Below are 23,458 nucleotides of genomic sequence, written 5' to 3'. Positions count from 1 at the left end.
GGTAATTTAGCATGACCAATCCACCTAACCTGCACATCTTTGGACTGTGGGAGGAAACCGGAGCACCCGGAGGAAACCCACGCACACATGGGGAGAACGTGCAGACTCTACACAGACAGTGACCCAGCGGGGAATCAAACCGGCAGCTATGAGGAAGCCATCCACTGTGCTGCCCTCATGTATGTCTACACGAATAGGTTCCCTGTCTGCTCCAGTCAATCCCAGCCTCCAAAGGGGAGAAAGGCTCAGTTTGCCAGCATATACTGCTTGTTCCCTTGGATCTTGCCCCCCCCATCTCCATATCGGAGGTCTACTGCCCATCAGGGGTCGAGTGCCCCCCCCCACCCCCATCACCCTTTCCCACATCAGCGGGCTTCCTGACCTCTCCTCGCACGCTCCACCAACAAGGCCTACTGTTTACCCAATTATTGGGATCTCCTGCCCCCACCCCACCTCAACCACTGGGGTCTCCTGCCTCCCCTGCGCCCATGACTGGTCTCCTGTCCCTGACTGCTCCCCCTCCACCCTTATCGCTGGGGTATTCTGCCCCCGCCTCCATGGTTGGGACCAACGGCTCCCCTTACTCCCTCTCCTCTCCACTTGCAAACCACTAGAACATAGAACATACAGTGCAGAAGGGGGCCATTCGGCCCATCGAGTCTGCACTGACCCACTTAAGCCCTCACTTTCACCCTATCCCCGTAACCCAATAACCCCTCCTAACATTTTTGGTCACTAAGGACTATTTAGCGTAGTCAATCCACCTAACCTGCACGTCTTTGGACTGTGGGTGGAAACCGGAGCACCCGGAGGAAACCCACGCAGACACAGGGAGAACATGCAGACCCTGCACAGACAGTGACCCAGCCGGGAATCGAACTTGGGACCCTGGCTCTGTGAAGCCACAGTGCTATCCACTTGTGCTATTGTGTTGCCCACTGGGATCATCCCCTCGACGAGCCCAGATTCTCCCCATCTCACACTGGCTCATATCTCCCCTTCCTCTCTCTCTTGGTCTCCATCCCTTCGCTCTTCCATTCCATTTCTCAGTCCCTCTATCACCCTCCACCTTGACCACCCTCATTCTGACTCCATTGCATTCACCCTTATGAGCTGGACTCCCTCTCTTCCTCCCCCACTTCCATCTCCTGGTCCAACGTACCCTGCCCTTCGATGCCAGATCTATCAACCCTCCATCACCTTGTCACCCACTCACGTTCCCTTTACATCCCAAACTCCCCCCCCCCCCCCTCCCCCCCCCAAACAGTCCCTTTCCCAGGTTACTCTCAGCCACTCTCACTTGCCCTCCACCCTTCCTTCCAGTCCGCTTTTAGTCTCCACCCCTCTCCTCCCTCCTGCTTTACCCCCTGCCTGGTCACCCTTCTCTCCACAATCTCCCCCAGCCCAATCCCCCCGTTCTCTGCCCCCACCAGCTGGGCTCATTGCTCCCAGTCCCCTTGCCTGGGCCATCCCTCATCCTCCCCTCCCAACCCCCCCACCTGAGCCCATCTCGTCCCCCTGCCCTGTCCCCATCCCCTCCCCCGGTCCCCCCATCCCATAATTAGTCCCCACCCCGCTGTCCGCTGCCTGGTTTCCGCTTTCCCCGTTACATGGACATGCTGGTCAGGTTGTCGTGACTGAGGCCTCCTTTGCGGGAGTTGTTTGCCCCATGTCCGGAGTTGCAGTACTCCTGGAGGTTATGCCTCAGAGTGACCAGCGCTGACCCCAGGCATGCCCGATTGGGGGCCAGGATCCCTCCGGGCAGCTGGAACATCACCGTTGCCACGGCGGCCATGCCGTCATCAGTGGGTTCTAGGGTGACGGGCCCCACCTTGAAATTTGGGTACGGGTAGCTGATGAGCTGGGGCAGGAATGGCTCAGTGCGGCGCAGGTGTGGGTGAGAGGCAGGATCCGGGGGGTAGGCCTTCAACCGGGGCATTAGCCTGTGGCGGAGGGGAAGGAAGACGAGCTCCATGTCGGGCTCAAAGTAGACGGCCAGCTTAGCGAACGGCCGGCTTGCCATTTTGTTCATCTCCTGGATGTGGCGGTGGTGCTCCCGGCGAAAATCCACAAACTGTTTGACCTTCCAGAGCAGCACGCAGACTGAGAGGAAGAGGAAGAAGCAGGAGAAGAAAACACTGAAGAAGACAAAGAGGTCGATGTGGGCCTGGTCCTGCCGAAAGAAAAGCAGGCCCTGGGACTCGTCGCCACTGCCGTTTCCCACGCCCAGCAGCACCATGAAGAAACGCTGGGTCTTCAGCGTGTGCAGCTCATAGGGGTAGGTGATGACAAGGCGCTCCCTCACCGCCCTCACCATCAGGATGGTGTGCTCGCTGCCGATGGTGATGTAAGTGGTCAGCCCATTAGCCCTCTCCTCCCTCATCCTCTCCACCTCCTGGGCCTCGGGCAGCGCCGTGCTCACATTCAGTGCGCGGCGTCGCCTCAGCAGCTCGGGGCTCTGGGCTTCCCGGTGCGAGTCGGGATCTCCGACCTGGACAGCGTGGAAGCCGGTGGCGGAGTCGACACTCACCGTGAACGAAGAGTGCGAGTTGGAGATGTAAACGTCCACCCCGCCGAAGGTCACATCGATGGTGATGCGGATATCCACGTTAGTGAACTTGGGTTGCACGGCAAAGAGAACTGTCCGGCCCAGAGGCAGATTTTTGATGTTGGGCTCGTGGTAACAGTTGTTCTGTGACGTTGGGTCAAAGCAGTACTCCTGCTCCACGGTGATCTGCCGGTAACACTGTCGCCCGTTCGTAGGGTTCCCCAGGAAATTCTCCTTACAACGGGCACACTGTGGAGAGGAGGAATGTCAGACAGAACCAGGAAACCGCAGAGGAAATGAAGAAATGGCAAGGCAGGGGAGGGTGAGGGGGGCGGGTTGGTGCAGGAGGGTTGAGGGCACGGTTTACACACCTGGTATTTATAACAGTCTTTCTTGTCAGTCTGAGCGGTGGGGCAGCTGGTCTCGGTGTTATTCTGACACTGGCATTCAGTGCCATCTGTCGTCCGACATCTGTCCCAGTGTCCGTTACACTGGCATCTGTAACGCAGGAGATGGTCAGAATAAGAGAGAGAGAGAGGGAGTTGGGGGGTAAAGTAGAGAGAGCAGGGAGGAAGAGAGAGACAAAACATGGGGAGAGGCAAGGGAACAATACGAGTATAGAGAGATTCTAAGAGCGAAAGGAATGACAGAGAAGGATGGAGCATTGGGGGAGAGAGACAGCGAGGGGGAGAGAGAAAGGGCAAGGGGAAGAGAGAGAGAGAGAGAGCGATGGGAAGGGAGAGAGAGTGAGGGGAAGAGAGAGAGAGAGAGGGGGGAGGGGAAGGGAGAGAGAGGAAGGGGAAGAGAGAGAGAGGGGAGGGGAAGAGAGAGAGACGGGAAGGGAAAGAGAGCGAGGGCAAGGGAGAGAGAGAGAGGGGAAGAGAGATCGAGTGGAAGGGAGGTCGAGGGGAAGGGAGATCGAGGGGAAGAGGGAGCGCGGGAAAGAGGGAGCGCGGGAAAGAGGGAGCGCGGGAAAGAGGGAGCGCGGGAAAGAGGGAGCGCGGGAAAGAGGGAGCGCGGGAAAGAGGGAGCGGGAGGAAGAGGGAGCGAGGGGAAGAGGGAGCGAGAGGAAGTGGGAGCGAGAGGGAGAGGGAACGAGGGGAAAGAGAGTGATCATGAGGAAGAGAGAGAGAGCGAGGGGAAGAGAGAGAGCGAGAGGAAGAGAAAGAGAGTGAGGGGCAGAGAAGGCGAGCAAGGATAAGCGAGAGAGAGAGAGCGATGGGAAGGGGGGTGAGAGAGTGAGAGGGGGAGTGAGATTGTGAGGGGGATAGAGAGAGGGAGCGAGTGGAAGAGAGAGGGAGCGAGTGGAAGAGAGAGGGAGGGGAAGAGAGAGGGAGCGAGGATATGAGAGAGGGAGTGAGGGGAAGAGGGAGTGAATGGAGAGAGAGAGGGGAAGGGAGTGGGAGCGAGGGGAAGGGAGAGAGAGCGAGGGGAAGGGAGAGAGAGAGAGGGGAAGGGAGAGAGAGAGCGAGGGGAAGGGAGAGAGAGAGAGCGAGGGGAAGGGAGAGAGAGAGAGCGAGGGGAAGGGAGAGAGAGAGCGAGGGGAAGGGAGAGAGAGTGAGGGGAAGGGAGAGAGAGCGAGGGGAAGGGAGAGAGAGCGAGGGGAAGGGAGAGAGAGAGAGGGGAAGGGAGAGAGAACGAGGGGAAGGGAATGAGAGCGAGGGGAAGGGAGAAAGCGCGAGGGGAAGGGAGAGAGCGCGAGGGAAGGGAGAGAGCGCGAGGGGAAGGGAGAGAGCGCGAGGGAAGGGAGAGAGCGCGAGGGAAGGGAGAGAGCGCGAGGGGAAGGGAGAGAGCGCGAGGGGAAGGGAGAGAGCACGAGGGGAAGGGAGTGAGAGCGAGGGGAAGGGAGAGCGAGCGAGGGGAAGGGAGAGAGAGCGAGTGGGAGAGAGAGCGAGTGGAAGGGAGATCGAGTGGAAGGGAGATCGAGTGGAAGGGAGATCGAGGGGAAGAGGGAGATCGAGGGGAAGAGGGAGATCGAGGGGAAGAGGGAGATCGAGGGGAAGAGGGAGATCGAGGGGAAGAGGGAGATTGAGGGGAAGAGGGAGATCGAGGGGAAGAGGGAGATCGAGGGGAAGAGGGAGATCGAGGGGAAGAGGGAGATCGAGGGGAAGAGGGAGATCGAGGGGAAGAGGGAGCGAGGGGAAGAGAGAGAGCGTGGGGAAGAGAGGGAGAGAGTGAGTGGCAGAGAAGGAGAGCAAGGATAAGCGAGAGAGAGAGAGCGATGGGAAGGGGGGAGAGAGAGTGAGTGGGGGAGTGAGATAGTGAGGGGGTAGAGAGAGGGAGTGAGTGGAAGAGAGAGAGCGAGTGGAAGAGAGAGGGAGAGAGGGAGTGAGGGGAAGAGGGAGTGGGGAAGAGGGAGTGAGGGGGAGAGGGAGTGAGAGGAAGAGGGAGTGAGGGGAAGAGAGAGGGGGGAAGAGGGAGCGAGGGGAAGAGGGAGCGAGGGGAAGAGGGAGCGAGGGAAGAGAGACAGAAAGGGGGAGAGAGAGCGAGGGGGAGAGAGAGAGCGATTGGAAGAGAGAGAGCGATGGGAAGAGAGAGAGTGAGGGGAAGAGAGAGAGCGAGGGGAAGAGAGAGAGTGAGCGAGAGGAAAAGAAAGAGAGCGAGGGGGAGACAGCAAGGGGAAGACAGACAGCGAGGGAGAGAGAGCGAGGGGAAGGGAGAGAGAGCGAGGGGAAGGGAGAGAGAGCGAGGGGAAGGAGAGAGAGAGGGGGGAAGGGAGAGAGAGAGAGGGGAAGGGAGAGAGAGCGAGGGGAAGGGAGAAAAAGAGAAGGGAAGGGAGAGAGAGAGAGAGGGCAAGGGAGAGAGAGCGAGGGGAAGTGAGAGAGAGCGAGGGGAAGAGAGATCGAGTGGAAGGGAGGTTGAGTGGAAGAGAGAGCGAGGGGAAGAGGGAGCGAGGGGAAGAGGGAGCGAGGGGAAGAGGGAGCGAGGGGAAGAGGGAGCGAGGGGAAGAGGGAGCGAGGGGAAGAGGGAGCGAGGGGAAGAGGGAGCGAGGGGAAGAGGGAGCGAGGGAAGAGGGAGCGAGGGGGAAGAGGGAGCGAGGGGGAAGAGAGTGAGCATGTGGAAGAGAGAGCGAGTGGAAGAGAGAGGGAGTGAGGGAAGAGAGAGGGAGCCAGGATATGAGAGAGGGAGTGAAGGGAAGAGGGAGTGAATGGAGAGAGAGTGAGGGAAAGGGAGTGGGAGCGAGGGGAAGGGAGTGGGAGCAAGGGGAAGGGAGAGAGAGAGAAGGGAAGGGAGAGAGAGAGAGGGGAAGGGAGAGAGAGGGGAAGGGAGAGAGAGCGAGGGGAAGGGAGAGAGAGCGAGGGGAAGGGAGAGAGAGAGTGAGGGGAAGGGAGAGAAAGCGAGTGGAAGGGAGAGAGAGAGCGAGGGGAAGGGAGAGAGAGCGAGGGGAAGGGAGAGAGAGCGAGGGGAAGGGAGAGAGAGCGAGGGGAAGGGAGTGAGAGCGAGGGGAAGGGAGTGAGAGCGAGGGGAAGAGAGAGAGAGCGAGGGGAAGGGAGAGAGAGCGTGGGGAAGGGAGAGAGAGCGTGGGGAAGGGAGAGACAGCGAGGGGAAGGGAGGGACAGCGAGGGGAAGGGAGAGAGAGCGAGGGGAAGGGAGAGACAGCGAGGGGAAGTGAGAGAGAGTGAGGGTAAGGGAGAGAGAGCGAGTGGAGGGAGATCGAGTGGAAGGGAGATCGAGTGGAAGGGAGATCGAGTGGAAGGGAGATCGAGTGGAAGGGAGATCGAGTGGAAGGGAGATCGAGTGGAAGGGAGACCGAGTGGAAGGGAGATCGAGGGGAAGAGAGAGAGCGTGGGGAAGAGAGAGAGCGTGGGGAAGAGAGAGTGAGCGTGGGGAAGAGAGAGTGAGCGAGAGGAAGAGAAAGAGAGTGAGGGGCAGAGAAGGAGAGCAAGGATAAGCGAGAGAGAGAGAGAGCGATGGGAAGGGGAGAGAGAGAGTGAGGGGGGGAGTGAGAGTGAGGGGGGGAGTGAGAGTGAGGGGGGAGTGAGAGTGCGAGGGTGATAGAGAGAGGAGTGAGGGGAAGAGAGAGGGAGCGAGTGGAAGAAAGAGGGAGCAAGGGGAAGAGGGAGTGAGGGGAAGAGGGAGTGAGGGGAAGAGGGGAAGAGGGAGTGAGGAGAAGAGGGAGTGAGGGGAAGAGGGAGTGAGGGGAAGAGGGAGTGAGGGGAAGAGGGAGTGAGGGGAAGAGGGAGTGAGGGGAAGAGGGAGTGAGGGGAAGAGGGAGTGAGGGGAAGAGGGAGTGAGGGGAAGAGGGAGTGAGGGGAAGAGGGAGCGAGGGGTAGAGGGAGTGAGGCGAAGAGGGAGCAGGCGAAGAGGGAGCGAGGCGAAGAGGGAGCGAGGGGAAGAGGGAGCGAGGCGAAGAGGGAGCGAGGCGAAGAGGGAGCGAGGGGAAGAGGGAGCGAGGGGAAGAGGGAGCGAGGGGAAAAGGGAGCGAGGGGAAGAGGGAGCGAGGGGGAGAGAGACAGCGAGGGGGAAGAGAGAGAACGAGGGGAAGAGAGAGAGCGAGGGGAAGAGAGAGAGCGAGGGGAAGAGAGAGAGCGAGAGGAAGAGAGAGAGCGAGGTGAAGAGAGAGCGCGAGGGGAAGAGAGCGACGGGAAGAGAGAGCGCGAGGGGAAGAGAGAGCGCGAGGGGAAGAGAGAGAGCGAAGGGACGAGAGAGACAAGGGGAAATGAGAGAGTGAGGGGAAGAGGGAGCGAGGGGAAGGGAGAGAGGGAGTGAGGGGAAGGGAGAGAGTGAGGGGAAGAGAGAGAGAGAGGGGGGGAAGGGAGAATGAGAGGAAGGGAGATCGAGTGGGAGAGGGAGCGAGGGAGGAGACTGAGCGTGGGGAAGAGAGAGGGGAAGAGAGCGAGCGAGGGGAAGAGAGAGAGAGCGAGAGGAAGAGAGAGAGGGGAAGGGAGAGAGAGAGGGAAGGGAGAGAGAGAGGGGGGAGGGAGAATGAGAGGAAGGGAGATTGAGTGGGAGAGGGAGCGAGGGAGGAGACTGAGCGTGGGGAAGAGTGAGGGGAAGAGAGCGAGCGAGGGGAAGAGACAGAGTGAGGTGAAGAGAGAGAGAGAGAGTGGAAGAGAGAGCATGGGGAACAGAGAGAGACAGCAAGGGGAAGGGAGAGAGTGCGAGGGGAAGAGAGAGATATAGCGAGGGGAGAGAGAAAGAGAGCGAGGGGAAGGAAGAAAGAGAGCGACCTTGGTGTGAGATGGTTGGAGTTTCGGTGTGAGAGTATTGGAGTTTTGCAAGAGACGGTTGGAGCTTCGGTGTGAGATGTCTGGAGTTTTGCGTGAGACGGTTGGAGTTTTGGTGTAAGATGTCTGGGGTTTTAGTGTGAGACGGTTGGAGTTTTGGTGTGAGATGTCTGGGATTTTAGTGTGAGACGGTTGGAGTTTTGGTGTGAGATGTCTGGGGTTTTAGTGTGAGACGGTTGGAGTTTTGGTGTAAGATGTCTGGGGTTTTAGTGTGAGACGGTTGGAGTTTTGGTGTGAGATGTCTGGGGTTTTAGTGTGAGACGGTTGGAGTTTTGGTGTGAGATGTCTGGAGTTTTGCGTGAGACGATTGGAGTTTTGGTGTGAGATGTCTGGGGTTTTAGTGTGAGACGGTTGGAGTTTTGGTGTGAGATGTCTGGAGTTTTGCGTGAGACGATTGGAGTTTCGGTGTGAGATGTCTGGGGTTTTAGTGTGAGACGGTTGGAGTTTTGGTGTGAGATGTCTGGGGTTTTAGTGTGAGACGGTTGGAGTTTTGGTGTAAGATGTCTGGGGTTTTAGTGTGAGACGGTTGGAGTTTTGGTGTGCGATGTCTGGAGTTTTGCGTGAGACGATTGGAGTTTTGGTGTGAGATGTCTGGGGTTTTAGTGTGAGACGGTTGGAGTTTTGGTGTGAGATGTCTGGGGTTTTAGTGTGAGACGGTTGGAGTTTTGGTGTGAGATGTCTGGAGTTTTGCGTGAGACGATTGGAGTTTTGGTGTGAGATGTCTGGGGTTTTAGTGTGAGACGGTTGGAGTTTTGGTGTGAGATGTCTGGAGTTTTGCGTGAGACGATTGGAGTTTCGGTGTGAGATGTCTGGGATTTTAGTGTGAGACGGTTGGAGTTTTGGTGTGAGATGTCTGGGGTATTAGTGTGAGACGATTGGAGTTTTGGTGTGAGATGTCTGGGGTATTAGTGTGAGACGGTTGGAGTTTTGGTGTGAGATGTCTGGGGTTTTAGTGTGAGACGGTTGGAGTTTTGGTGTGAGATGTCTGGAGTTTTGCGTGAGACGATTGGAGTTTTGGTGTGAGATGTCTGGGGTTTTAGTGTGAGACGGTTGGAGTTTTGGTGTGAGATGTCTGGGGTTTTAGTGTGAGACGATTGGAGTTTCGGTGTGAGATGTCTGGGGTTTTAATGTGAGACGGTTGGAGTTTTGGTGTGAGATGTCTGGGGTATTAGTGTGAGACAGTTGGAGCTTTGGTGTGAGATGTCTGGGGTTTTAGTGTGAGACGGTTGGAGTTTTGGTGTGAGATGTCTGGAGTTTTAGTGTGAGACGGTTGGAGTTTTGGTGTGAGATGTTTGGGGTTTTAGTGTGAGACGTTTGGAGTTTTGGTGTGAGATGTCTGGAGTTTTGCGTGAGACGATTGGAGTTTTGGTGTGAGATGTCTGGGGTTTTAGTGTGAGACGGTTGGAGTTTTGGTGTGAGATGTCTGGAGTTTTAGTGTGAGACGGTTGGAGTTTTGGTGTGAGATGTCTGGGGTTTTAGTGTGAGACGGTTGGAGTTTTGGTGTGAGATGTCTGGGGTTTTAGTGTGAGACGGTTGGAGTTTTGGTGTGAGATGTCTGGAGTTTTGCGTGAGACGATTGGAGTTTTGGTGTGAGATGTCTGGGATTTTAGTGTGAGACGGTTGGAGTTTTGGTGTGAGATGTCTGGGGTTTTAGTGTGAGACGGTTGGAGTTTTGGTGTGAGATGTCTGGGGTTTTAGTGTGAGACGGTTGGAGTTTTGGTGTGAGATGTCTGGGGTTTTAGTGTGAGACGGTTGGAGTTTTGGTGTGAGATGTCTGGGGTTTTAGTGTGAGACGGTTGGAGTTTTGGTGTGAGATGTCTGGAGTTTTAGTGTGAGACGGTTGGAGTTTTGGTGTGAGATGTCTGGGGTTTTAGTGTGAGACGGTTGGAGTTTTGGTGTGAGATGTCTGGGGTTTTAGTGTGAGACGATTGGAGTTTTGGTGTGAGATGTCTGGGGTTTTAGTGTGAGACGGTTGGAGTTTTGGTGTGAGATGTCTGGAGTTTTGCGTGAGACGGTTGGAGTTTTGGTGTGAGATGTCTGGGATTTTAGTGTGAGACGGTTGGAGTTTTGGTGTGAGATGTCTGGGGTTTTAGTGTGAGACGGTTGGAGTTTTGGTGTGAGATGTCTGGAGTTTTGCGTGAGACGGTTGGAGTTTTGGTGTGAGATGTCTGGGATTTTAGTGTGAGACGGTTGGAGTTTTGGTGTGAGATGTCTGGGGTATTAGTGTGAGACGATTGGAGTTTTGGTGTGAGATGTCTGGGGTTTTAGTGTGAGACGGTTGGAGTTTTGGTGTGAGATGTCTGGAGTTTTGCGTGAGACGATAGGTGTTTTGGTGTGAGATGTCTGGGATTTTAGTGTGAGACGGTTGGAGTTTTGGTGTGAGATGTCTGGGGTTTTAGTGTGAGACGGTTGGAGTTTTGGTGTGAGATGTCTGGGGTTTTAGTGTGAGACGGTTGGAGTTTTGGTGTGAGATGTCTGGGGTTTTAGTGTGAGACGGTTGGAGTTTTGGTGTGAGATGTCTGGAGTTTTGCGTGAGACGATTGGAGTTTTGGTGTGAGATGTCTGGGGTATTAGTGTGAGACGATTGGAGTTTTGGTGTGAGATGTCTGGGGTTTTAGTGTGAGACGGTTGGAGTTTTGGTGTGAGATGTCTGGAGTTTTGCGTGAGACGATTGGAGTTTTGGTGTGAGATGTCTGGGGTTTTAGTGTGAGACGGTTGGAGTTTTGGTGTGCGATGTCTGGAGTTTTGCGTGAGACGATTGGAGTTTTGGTGTGAGATGTCTGGGGTTTTAGTGTGAGACGGTTGGAGTTTTGGTGTGAGATGTCTGGGGTTTTAGTGTGAGACGGTTGGAGTTTTGGTGTGAGATGTCTGGGGTTTTAGTGTGAGACGGTTGGAGTTTTGGTGTGAGATGTCTGGAGTTTTGCGTGAGACGATTGGAGTTTTGGTGTGAGATGTCTGGGGTTTTAGTGTGAGACAGTTGGAGTTTTGGTGTGAGATGTCTGGGGTATTAGTGTGAGACGGTTGGAGTTTTGGTGTGAGATGTCTGGAGTTTTGCGTGAGATGGTTGGAGTTTCATATAACATAGAACATAGAAAATACAGCACAGAAAATGCCCTTTGGCCCACGATGTTGTGCCGAATAGAACCTTAGTTAGGCCACACTTGGAGTATAGTGTTCAATTCTGGTCGCCACACTACCAGAAGGATGTGGAGGCTTTAGAGAGGGTGCAGAAGAGATTTACCAGAATGTTGCCTGGTATGGGGGCATTAGCTATGAGGAGCGATTGAATAAACTCGGTTTGTTCTCACTGGAACGAAGGAGGTTGAGGGGCGACCTGATAGAGGGTTACAAAATTATGAGGGGCATAGACAGAGTGGATAGTCAGAGGCTTTTCCCCAGGGTAGAGGGGTCAATTACTAGGGGGCATAGGTTTAAGGTGAGAGGGGCAAGGTTTAGAGTAGATGTACGAGGCAAGTTTTTTACGCAGAGGGTAGTGGGTGCCTGGAACTCACTACCGGAGGAGGTAGTGGAAGCAGGGACGATAGTGACATTTAAGGGGCATCTTGACAAATATATGAATAGGATGGGAATAGAAGGATACGGACCCAGGAAGTGTAGAAGATTGTAGTTTAGTCGGGCAGTATGGTCGGCACGGGCTTGGAGGGCCGAAGGGCCTGTTCCTGTGCTGTACATTTCTTTGTTCTTTGTTTTGTTCTTTGAACCTTTGTCCTAGATTAATCATAGATTATCATTGAATTTACAGTGCAGAAGGAGGCCATTCGGCCCTTTGAGCCTGCACCGGCTCTTGGAAAGAGCACCCTACCCAAACTCAACACCTCCACCCAACACCAAGGGCAATTTGGACATTAAGGGCAATTTATCATTGGCCAATTCACCTAACCCGCACATCTTTGTGGGAGGAAACCGGAGCACCCGGAGGAAACCCACTCAGACACGGGGAGGACGTGCAGACTCCGCACAGACAGTGACCCAAGCCGGAATCGAACCTGGGACCCTGGAGCTGTGAAGCAATTGTGCTATCCACAATGCTACCGTGCTACCCTTAAGAATAAATAAATCTACAGTATATCATTTTACCGTAATCCATGTACCTATCCAATAGCTGCTTGAAGGTCTCTAATGTTTCCGACTCAACTACTTCCACAGGCAGTGCATTCCATGCCCCCAATACTCTCTGGGTAAAGGACCTACCTCTGATATCCCTCCTATATCTTCCACCTTTCACCTTAAATTTATGTCCCCTTGTAATGGTTTGTTCCACCCGGGGAAAAAGTCTCTGACTGTCTACTCTATCTATTCCCCTGATCATCTTATAAACCTCTATCAAGTCGCCCCTCATCCTTCTCCGTTCTAATGAGAAAAGGCCTAGCACCCTCAACCTTTCCTCGTAAGACCTACTCTCCATTCCAGGCAACATCCTGGTAAATCTTCTTTGCACCTTTTCCAAAGCTTCCACATCCTTCCTAAAATGAGGCGACCAGAACTGTACACAGTACTCCAAATGTGGCCTTACCAAAGTTTTGTACAGCTGCATCATCACCTCACGGCTCTTAAATTCAATCCCTCTGTTAATGAACGCGAGCACACCATAGGCCTTCTTCACAACTCTATCCACTTGAGTGGCAACTTTCAAAGATGTATGAACATAGACCCCAAGATCTCTCCGCTCCTCCACATTGCCAAGAACTCTACCGTTAACCCTGTATTCCGCATTCATATTTGTCCTTCCAAAATGGACAACCTCACACTTTTCAGGGTTCAACTCCATCTGCCACTTCTCAGCCCAGCTCTGCATCCTATCTATGTCTCTTTGCAGCCGACAACAGCCCTCCTTACTATCCACAACTCCACCAATCTTCGTATCGTCTGCAAATTTACTGACCCACCCTTCAACTCCCTCATCCAAGTCATTAAAGAAAATCACAAACAGCAGAGGACCCAGAACTGATCCCTGCGGTACGCCACTGGTAACTGGGATCCAGGCTGAATATTTGCCATCCACCACCACTCTCTGACTTCTATCGGTTAGCCAGTTCGTTATCCAACTGGCCAAATTTCCCACTATCCCATGCCTCCTTACTTTCTGCATAAGCCTACCATGGGGAACTTTATCAAATGCCTTACTAAAATCCATGTACACTACATCCACTGCTTTACCTTCATCCACATGTTTCGGTGTGAGATGTCTGGGATTTTAGTGTGAGACGGTTGGAGTTTTGGTGTGAGATGTCTGGGGTTTTAGTGTGAGACGGTTGGAGTTTTGGTGTGAGATGTCTGGGGTTTTAGTGTGAGACGGTTGGAGTTTTGGTGTGAGATGTCTGGGGTTTTAGTGTGAGACGGTTGGAGTTTTGGTGTGAGATGTCTGGGGTTTTAGTGTGAGACGGTTGGAGTTTTGGTGTGAGATGTCTGGGGTTTTAGTGTGAGACGGTTGGAGTTTTGGTGTGAGATGTCTGGGGTTTTAGTGTGAGACGGTTGGAGTTTTGGTGTGAGATGTCTGGGGTTATAGTGTGAGACGGTTGGAGTTTTGGTGTGAGATGTCTGGGGTTTTAGTGTGAGACGGTTGGAGTTTTGGTGTGAGATGTCTGGGGTTTTAGTGTGAGACGGTTGGAGTTTTGGTGTGAGATGTCTGGGGTTTTAGTGTGAGACGGTTGGAGTTTTGGTGTGAGATGTCTGGGGTTTTTGTGTGAGACGGTTGGTGTTTTGGCGTGAGATGGTTGGATTGTCGGTTGGTGTGCTTTTTGTGCTCCATACTTTGTGCATTTTCCGTCGAGCAGGAAGTAACCATCCAGGCAGCTCTCGCAGCGTTCCCCCGAACTGTTGTTCTGACAGTGAACACAGACAGCATTCTCCTCCCATGGTCCCTCTAACAACCAGCTGGTAATCTGTACAGGACCAAGCACGGAGATCACATTAATGGAGGTCACAACTGATGCTAATATAGGACAGAATTGGCGAATTATAGCGACATACACAGCCTGTCATTCCACACCATGGCCGGGATTCTCCCCTACCCGGCGGGGCCGGGGTCCCGGCGGGATGGAGTGGCGGGAACCACTCCGGCGTCGGGCCACCCCAAAGGTGCGGATTTCTCCGCACCTTTAGGGGCCAAACCCTCAGTGGTTTCTGCTCCACCGGCTGGCGTGGAAGGCCTTTGGCACCATGCCAGCCGGGGTCGAAAGGACATCGCCGGCCGGCGGACGTCCGCTCATGCGCGGGAGCGTCAGCGGCTGCTGACGTCACCCCCGCGCATGCGTCGGCCATGATGAATGCTAGGGCCAAGGTGGAGGGAAATGAGTGCCCCCACGGCACAGGCTCGCTGGCGGATTGGTGGGCCCCGGTCATGGGCCAGGCCACTCCCCCCTCCCCCTCCCCCGGCAGGACCCCAGAGCCCCGCCCGCGCCGCCAGTCCCGCCGGTGAGGTAGGTGGTTTGATTCATGCCGGCGGGACTGGCATGACAGCAGCGGGATTTCGGCCCATCGCGGGACAGAGAATCGCCGGTGGGGGCCCGCTGACCGGCGCGATTCCCGCCCTCGCCGAATATCCGGTGCCGGAGAATTCGGCTGCCGGCGGGGGCGGGATTCACGCCAGCCCCCGACGATTCTCCGACCCGGCGGGGGGGTCGGAGAATCCCACCCCCAGTGTCCCAGGACTGGACCCTCCTCTCCCTGCCTGCCCTCCCAGGGCGGGGCCCTTGACGTTCCACGCCCGCCGGCCTTTGGTCCCGGCATGCAGCTGTGGATTTGGAGAATGCTGGGTCAAAAGCTAAGTGGGCAGTTCCCCTGGAGAGCACTTCAGGCCAGGACACTGCACGATATCAGTATAAACCCAACTCTGGCAGACACAACCAATCTGCTTCAGTAATGCTGGTGTTGACTGCAGCAAACATGGAGCATGTCTGCGGATAGGAAATTGATCTCGAGCTCTCATCAGCCTGCATCAAGTCATGTTTGCCGTTGCTGCTCCCCTCATTGCCACTCTCCAACTCCAGATGTGGGGTCATTGCCTGGTCTGTATAGCAGCCTCCTTGCCCAGTGTGAATATGGCAGAGGCAGTCTCCCATCCTGTTGTGGGCGACTGGTCTGCTGCAGGGTTTGGGAACATTGCACACTGAGGTTCCTCCTATTGTCACCAAAATGTCGACAGGCACCAACAAGAGGCCATTTTTATAATAATGGCACCTTCGAAACAAGAGCAGCTGACGTCAGAGCTGTTTTGGGAAGTTTGGTAGTTTCCCGATGTCAAGGGCAGCATTGACTATACTGACCTTGGCTGGGTCCAGTGGATATCTCTCAGGCTCAGTTCTGGCCTTCTCGATGTGCTCCCTCATCACACAGATGCGGCTGTTGTTGTTGCAGTAGCTGGTGCAGGGTTTACACAGCCCGCCAGCCAGGGCGGAGCCCACAAACAGTGGCTGACATTTCTCACAATGATTACCCTGCCAACACATGACGTGGAGAGAGAGATCACCGTACGGCCACTTGGACCTTCCAGCACAACCCACATTCACCTCACTCAAAGCTGACCCAGCTCTACCCAAACCTCACCCCCCACCAACTCACCGAACACTCTCCAACCCACTTCCCCACCTCACCCTCCACCCAAACCTACCCTGCTCTCCCCCAACACCGAGCCCTCCCCCCCACAACCAACCCAAACACTCCCCAACCCACACAGTTCTCCCCTACCTCACCCAACACTCCCCCATCCAAACTGCCCAATCCCCACCCTCCTAACCCTCACCCCGACAACCCACCCTCCCAAACCCCAACAACCCACCCTCCCAACCCCACAATCCACCCTCCCAAACCCCCACAACCCACCCTCCCAAACCCCACCCCACCTGACAACCCACCCCCAACCCCACCCCGACAATCCACCCTCCCAAACCCCCACAACCCACCCTCCCAGCCCCCAACCCGACAACCCACCCTCCCAACTCCCAACCTGACAACCCCCACCCTGACACACAACCCCCCCAACCCACTCAAGAGCCCCCAACCCACCCAACCTCCCCCAACTCTCCCCATCTCACCCCCAACCCACCCAGCTCTCCCATCTCACCCCCAACCCACCCAGCTCTCCCATCTCACCCCCAACCCACCCAGCTCTCCCATCTCACCCCCAACCCACCCAGCTCTCCCATCTCACCCCCAACCCACCCAGCTTTCCCTTCTCACCCCCAACCCACCCAGCTCTCCCATCTCACCCCCAACCCACCCAGCTCTCCCATCTCACCAACCCACCCAGCTCTCCCATCTCACCAACCCACCCAGCTCTCCCATCTCACCCCCAACCCACCCAGCTCTCCCATCTCACCCCCAACCCACCCAGCTCTCCCATCTCACCCCCAACTCTCACATCTCACCCCCAACCCACCCAGCTTTCCCTTCTCACCCCCAACTCTCCCATCTCACCCCCAACCCACCCAGCTTTCCCTTCTCACCCCCAACTCTCCCATCTCACCCCCAACTCACCCAGCTCTCCCATCTCACCCCCCAACCCACCCAGCTTTCCTCATCTCACCCCCAACCCACCCAGCTCTCCCATCTCACCCCCAACCCACCCAGCTCTCCCATCTCACCAACCCACCCAGCTCTCCCATCTCACCAACCCACCCAGCTCTCCCATCTCACCCCCAACCCACCCAGCTCTCCCATCTCACCCCCAACCCACCCAGCTCTCCCATCTCACCCCCAACCCACCCAGCTCTCCCATCTCACCCCCAACTCTCACATCTCACCCCCAACCCACCCAGCTTTCCCTTCTCACCCCCAACTCTCCCATCTCACCCCCAACCCACCCAGCTTTCCCTTCTCACCCCCAACTCTCCCATCTCACCCCCAACTCACCCAGCTCTCCCATCTCACCCCCCAACCCACCCAGCTTTCCTCATCTCACCCCCAACCCACCCAGCTCTCCCATCTCACCCCCAACCCACCCAGCTTTCCTCATCTCACCCCCAACCCACCCAGCTTTCCCATCTCACCCCCAACTCTCCCATCTCACCCCCAACCCACCCAGCTTTCCCTTCTCACCCCCAACTCTCCCATCTCACCCCCAACCCACCCAGCTTTCCCATCTCACCCCCAACTCTCCCATCTCACCCCCAACCCACCCAGCTTTCCCTTCTCACCCCCAACTCTCCCATCTCACCCCCAACCCACCCAGCTTTCCCATCTCACCCCCAACTCTCCCATCTCACCCCCAACCCACCCAGCTTTCCCTTCTCACCCCCAACTCTCCCATCTCACCCCCAACTCTCCCATCTCACCCCCAACCCACCCAGCTCTCCCATCTCACCCCCAACCCACCCAGCTCTCCCATCTCACCCCCAACTCTCCCATCTCACCCCCAACCCACCCAGCTCTCCCATCTCACCCCCAACCCACCCAGCTCTCCCATCTCACCCCCAACTCTCCCATCTCACCCCCAACCCACCCAGCTTTCCCTTCTCACCCCCAACTCTCCCATCTCACCCCCAACTCTCCCATCTCACCCCCAACCCACCCAGCTCTCCCATCTCACCCCCAACCCACCCAGCTCTCCCATCTCACCCCCAACCCACCCAGCTCTCCCATCTCACCCCCAACTCTCCCATCTCACCCCCAACTCACCCAGCTCTCCCATCTCACCCCCAACCCACCCAGCTTTCCCATCTCACCCCCAACTCTCCCATCTCACCCCAACTCACCCAGCTCTCCCATCTCACCCCCCAACCCACCCAGCTTTCCTCATCTCACCCCCAACCCACCCAGCTTTCCTCATCTCACCATACTGCCCACCTCCTGAATAGGTTGAGGTCTCCCTGGTCCTGCTCTTGTTGTTACCTTGGTATTGTTGACACACTGCAGGCAGCGATCCAGAGCACTGATACTCTCACAGTTGCTGTGTTGGTTACACTGACACTCCACTGAGCAGTTCTGGCCCACGTAACCAAAGTGACACTGGCAGTTGTTGGGCTGCACGCACGTTCCATTAACACAGCCCTGCTCACATACTGGCTTACAGAGACCAACCACACTGCCCAGGTGGCAAGGGAAGCCAGAAGGGAGGTAACAGGAAAGGAGGGGGTGAGGGGGAGGGGACAGAAAGGGCAGGGAATGGGGAGACACGGGGGGTGAGACATAGCAAGAAGAAGGGAGAGGGGGAGAGAATGGAGTAGACAGGGTTGGAAGTGATAAAGTGGGACAGAGAGAGACGGGAAGGAGAGGGAGAAGTGACGGAGCCAGGGAGGGGAGAGGGATTGGGAGAGGGCAGGAGGAAGGGAGAGGGGTGAGATGGGGGCAGGGGAAGAGGAGGTGTGACAATAGAAGATATTAAGAGAAAGTGTGGATGGGTGGGTGAGGGAAACAAGGAATGGAAAAGAGAAGGAGAGTGTGGGAGAGAGAAAATAAGTTAAACAAAGAGATCAAAAGAAACCACATTCTAAACAGGTGAATGAAGAAACTTCAACTTGCTGCATAAGCCAGATGCAGTTCGAACCTTGTTTGTTCCTCCACACTTTCTCCCTCGGGATAACGGACTCTGATCCATATTGTGCAGATGAGGTGAGTGCAGTTGATGTAGTTTATATGGATTTCAGCAAAGCCTTTGACAAGGCCCGATGTGGGAGACTTATAAAGAAAGCAAATGCACAAGGGTGTCAGGTGGATGTATCTTTAAGAAATGAGTGTTTATCAAATAGTTGCAGTGATGTCAGTGTGTTGGTGGAGCTGGGCTGTCTGTCTTTTTACTTTCGTTTTGAGCTGAAAAGCTGCTTTGTGGCTCGGTTTTTGGTTTTGTTTTGAGTTGGAGAGCTGCATTCAAACAAGAAGCTGTGTATCTCTCTCTCTCTAAAGAATGTCTCCAGGTCACTTGATGATTTCAAAGTAATACCTGTTTCTGTAGAGAATTTAAACTTGCTGTCTTTGTTAAAAAAAGGTTTGAACTTATGGATGTTGCTCGGAAAGGTATTAAGGGTTACCTATAGAGTGTTGTATCTGTGGGGTTATGTGTGTTGGTAGTTGAAAAGATGTTGACTGTGTGTTTATGATATTCTTTGGTGTTCTCTAAACCCTGGCCCATAACAAGGGATAGAGGGATAAGATAAGATTCAAAATATGCTCAGTTGTCAGAGACAGGGTGATGACAGGCGGCTGTTTTAGTGACTGGAAGCCAGTGTCCAGTGGCGTACCACAAGGATCTGTGCTTGGTCCCCTATTATTCATCAATTATACAAACAACAGAGATGATCATAGTCATAGAATTTACAGAGCAAAGGGGGCCATTCAGCCCATCGAGTCTGCACCGGCTCTTGGAAAGAGCAGGCTACCCAAGCCCACACCTCCACCCTAACTCCATAACCCAGTAACCCCACACTAAGGGCAATTTTGGACATTAAGGGCAATTTAGCATGGCCAATCCACCTAACCTGCACATCTTTGGACTGTGGGAGGACACCGGAGCACCCGGAAGAAACCCACGCACACACGGGGAGAACGTGCAGACTCCACACAGACAGTGCCCAAGCCAGGAATGGAATCTGGGACCCTGGAGCTGTGAAGCAATTGTGCTAACCACTATGCTATTGTGCTGCCCAAATGCTGACTATGTGGGGGGAAGGATCAGTAGTTTGCTAATGACACAAAGATTGACCGGGTGGTTAACAGTGAAGTTGAGTACATTGGGTGGCAGGAAGCTATAGATGGGATGGTAAACCTCTATCACTGTCTCTCACTCCTATGACGATCACTCAGTAGCACAGTGGTTATCATGGTTGCTTCACAGCTCCAGGATCCCAGGTTTCATTCCGAATGGGTCATTCTGCACGCTCTCCCTGTGTCTGTGTGGGTTTCCTGCGGGTGCTCCGGGTTCCTCCCGCAAGTCATGAAAGGCTGTAAGTGAATTGGTCATTTTGAATTCTCCCTCAGTGTACTCAAACAGGTGCCGCGGAATGTGGCGAACAGGAGCTTTTCACACTAACTTCATTGCAGTGTTAATGTAAGCCTACTTGTGACACTAATAAATATTATTATCACTGTCCCGCAATCCAGATACTCTCACCATCCTTTTCTCTCTGTCCCTCACTCCTGCCTCTCCCACTGTCCCTCACTCCTGCCTCTCTCACTGTCCCTCACTCCTGCCTCTCTCACTGTCCCTCACTCCTGCCGCTCACACTGTTCCTCACTCCTGCCGCTCTCACTGATCCTCACACCTGCCTCAATCACTGTCCCTCACTCCTGCCTCAATCACTGCCCCTCACTCCTGCCTCTCCCACTGTCCCTCACTCCTGCCTCTCTCACTGTCCCTCACTCCTGCCTCTCTCACTGTCCCTCACTCCTGCCTCTCTCACTGTCCCTCACTCCTGCATCTCTCACTGCCCCTCACTCCTGCCTCTCTCACTGTCCCTCACTCCTGCCTCAATCACTGTCCCTCACTCCTGCCTCTCTCACTGCCCCTCACTCCTGCTCTCTCACTGTCCCTCACTCCTGCGTCTCTCACTGTCCCTCACTCCTGCGTCTCTCACTGTCCCTCACTCCTGCATCTCTCACTGTCCCTCACTCCTGCTCTCTCACTGTCCCTCACTCCTGCGTCTCTCACTGTCCCTCACTCCTGCATCTCTCACTGTCCCTCACTCCTGCATCTCTCACTGTCCCTCACTCCTGCGTCTCTCACTGTCCCTCACTCCTGCCTCAATCACTGTCCCTCACTCCTGCCTCAATCACTGTCCCTCACTCCTGCCTCTCTCACTGCCCCTCACTCCTGCTCTCTCACTGTCTCTCACTCCTGCGTCTCTCACTGTCCCTCACTCCTGCATCTCTCACTGTCCCTCACTCCTGCCTCTCTCACTGTCCCTCACTCCTGCCTCTCTCACTGTCCCTCACTCCTGCATCTCTCACGGTTGCTCACTCCTGCGCCTCTCACTGTCCCTCACTCCTGCCTGTCTCACTGTCCCTCACTCCTGCCTCAATCACTGTCCCTCACTCCTGCCTCAATCACTGCCCCTCACTCCTGCCTCAATCACTGTCCCTCACTCCTGCCTCTCTCACAGTCCCTCACTCCTGCGTCTCTCACTGTCCCTCACTCCTGCCTCTCACTGTCCCTCACTCCTGTCTCAATCAGTCCCTCACTCCTGCCTCTCACTGTCCCTCACTCCTGCCTCAATCACTGTCCCTCACTCCTGCGTCTCTCACTGTCCCTCACTCCTGCCTCAATCACTGTACCTCACTCCTGCCTAAAACACTGTCCCTCACTCCTGCCTCAAACACTGTCAATCACTCCTGCTCTCTCACTGTCCCTCACTCCTGCCTCAATCACTGTCCCTCACTCCTGCGTCTCTCACTGTCCCTCACTCCTGCCTCAAACACTGTCCCTCACTCCTGCCTCTCTCACTGCCCCTCACTCCTGCTCTCTCACTGTCCCTCACTCCTGCGTCTCTCACTGTCCCGCACTCCTGCCTCAATCACTGTCCCTCATTCCTGCCTCAAACACTGTCCCTCACTCCTGCCTCTCTCACTGCCCCTCACTCCTGCTCTCTCACTGTCCCTCACTCCTGCCTCGCTAACTGTCCCTCACTCCTGCCTCAAACACTGTCCCTCACTCCTGCCTCTCTCACTGCCCCTCACTCCTGCTCTCTCACTGTCCCTCACTCCTGCCTCGCTAACTGTCCCTCACTCCTGCCTCAAACACTGTCCCTCACTCCTGCCTCTCTCACTGTCCCTCACTCCTGCCTCTCTCACTGTCCCTCACTCCTGCCTCTCTCTCTGTCCCTCACTCCTGCCTCAATCACTGTCCCTCACTCCTGCCTCAAACACTGTCCCTCACTCCTGCCTCTCTCACTGTCCCTCACTCCTGCCTCTCTCACTGTCCCTCACTCCTGCATCTCTCACGGTTGCTCACTCCTGCGCCTCTCACTGTCCCTCACTCCTGCCTGTCTCACTGTCCCTCACTCCTGCCTCAATCACTGTCCCTCACTCCTGCCTCAATCACTGTCCCTCACTCCTGCCTCAATCACTGTCCCTCACTCCTGCCTCTCTCACAGTCCCTCACTCCTGCGTCTCTCACTGTCCCTCACTCCTGCCTCTCACTGTCCCTCACTCCTGTCTCAATCAGTCCCTCACTCCTGCCTCTCACTGTCCCTCACTCCTGCCTCAATCACTGTCCCTCACTCCTGCGTCTCTCACTGTCCCTCACTCCTGCCTCAATCACTGTACCTCACTCCTGCCTAAAACACTGACCCTCACTCCTGCCTCAAACACTGTCAATCACTCCTGCTCTCTCACTGTCCCTCACTCCTGCCTCAATCACTGTCCCTCACTCCTGCGTCTCTCACTGTCCCTCACTCCTGCCTCAATCACTGTACCTCACTCCTGCCTAAAACACTGTCCCTCACTCCTGCCTCAAACACTGTCAATCACTCCTGCTCTCTCACTGTCCCTCACTCCTGCCTCAATCACTGTCCCTCACTCCTGCGTCTCTCACTGTCCCTCACTCCTGCCTCAAACACTGTCCCTCACTCCTGCCTCTCTCACTGCCCCTCACTCCTGCTCTCTCACTGTCCCTCACTCCTGCGTCTCTCACTGTCCCGCACTCCTGCCTCAATCATTGTCCCTCATTCCTGCCTCAAACACTGTCCCTCACTCCTGCCTCTCTCACTGCCCCACACTCCTGCTCTCTCACTGTCCCTCACTCCTGCCTCGCTAACTGTCCCTCACTCCTGCCTCAAACACTGTCCCTCACTCCTGCCTCTCTCACTGCCCCTCACTCCTGCTCTCTCACTGTCCCTCACTCCTGCCTCGCTAACTGTCCCTCACTCCTGCCTCAAACACTGTCCCTCACTCCTGCCTCTCTCACTGTCCCTCACTCCTGCCTCTCTCACTGTCCCTCACTCCTGCCTCTCTCTCTGTCCATCACTCCTGCCTCAATCACTGTCCCTCACTCCTGCCTCAAACACTGTCCCTCACTCCTGCCTCTCTCACTGTCCCTCACTCCTGCCTCTCTCACTGTCCCTCACTCCTGCCTCAAACACTGCCCCTCACTCCTGCCTCTCTCACTGTCCCTCACTCCTGCCTCTCTCACTGCCCCTCACACCTGCCTCAATCACTGTCCCTCACTCCTGCCTCTCTCACTGTCCCTCACTCCTGCCTCTCTCACTGCCCCTCACACCTGCCTCTCTCACTGTCCCTCACTCCTGCGTCTCTCACTGTCCCTCACTCCTGCCTCTCTCACTGTCCCTCACTCCTGCCTCTCTCACTGTCCCTCACTCCTGCATCTCTCATGGTCCCTCACTCCTGCCTCTCTCACTGTCCCTCACTCCTGCCTCTCTCACTGTCCCTCACTCCTGCCTCAAACACTGTCCCTCACTCCTGCCTCAATCACTGTCCCTCACTCCTGCCTCTCTCACTGTCCCTCATTCCTGCCTCTCTCACTGTCCCTCACTCCTGCCTCTCTCACTGCCCCTCACACCTGCCTCAATCACTGTCCCTCACTCCTGCCTCTCTCACTGTCCCTCACTCCTGCCTCAATCACTGTCCCTCACTCCTGCCTCTCTCACTGTCCCTCACTCCTGCCTCTCTCACTGTCCCTCACTCCTGCGTCTCTCACTGTCCCTCACTCCTGCCTCAAACACTGTCCCTCACTCCTGCGTCTCTCACTGTCCCTCACTCCTGCCTCAAACACTGT

The 23,458-nt window shown here is 55.5% G+C and overlaps 1 protein-coding gene across 2 annotated transcripts in view; it reads right to left on the bottom strand.

The window, feature by feature from the left end:
- Positions 1 to 1,559: 1,559 nt before the first annotated feature.
- The window catches only part of megf8 (multiple EGF-like-domains 8), a 584,430-nt gene continuing 562,531 nt past the window's right edge, over positions 1,560 to 23,458 (bottom strand). For both annotated transcript variants that reach the window (XM_072469091.1, XM_072469092.1), the window contains 5 exons: positions 17,626 to 17,818; positions 15,063 to 15,233; positions 13,549 to 13,679; positions 2,920 to 3,046; positions 1,560 to 2,797 (listed from right to left, as the gene is read on the bottom strand). In XM_072469091.1, the coding sequence (XP_072325192.1) occupies positions 1,607 to 2,797; positions 2,920 to 3,046; positions 13,549 to 13,679; positions 15,063 to 15,233; positions 17,626 to 17,818 (1,813 nt within the window). In that variant the 3' untranslated portion in view covers positions 1,560 to 1,606. The remainder of the gene's footprint in view (positions 2,798 to 2,919; positions 3,047 to 13,548; positions 13,680 to 15,062; positions 15,234 to 17,625; positions 17,819 to 23,458) is intronic.

Source organism: Scyliorhinus torazame, chromosome 12, assembly GCF_047496885.1.
Source record: "Scyliorhinus torazame isolate Kashiwa2021f chromosome 12, sScyTor2.1, whole genome shotgun sequence".
Lineage (NCBI taxonomy): Eukaryota > Metazoa > Chordata > Chondrichthyes > Carcharhiniformes > Scyliorhinidae > Scyliorhinus > Scyliorhinus torazame.
The sequence above is the reverse complement of the archived record's forward strand: the minus strand, read 5'-3'. Positions and strand labels throughout refer to the sequence as shown.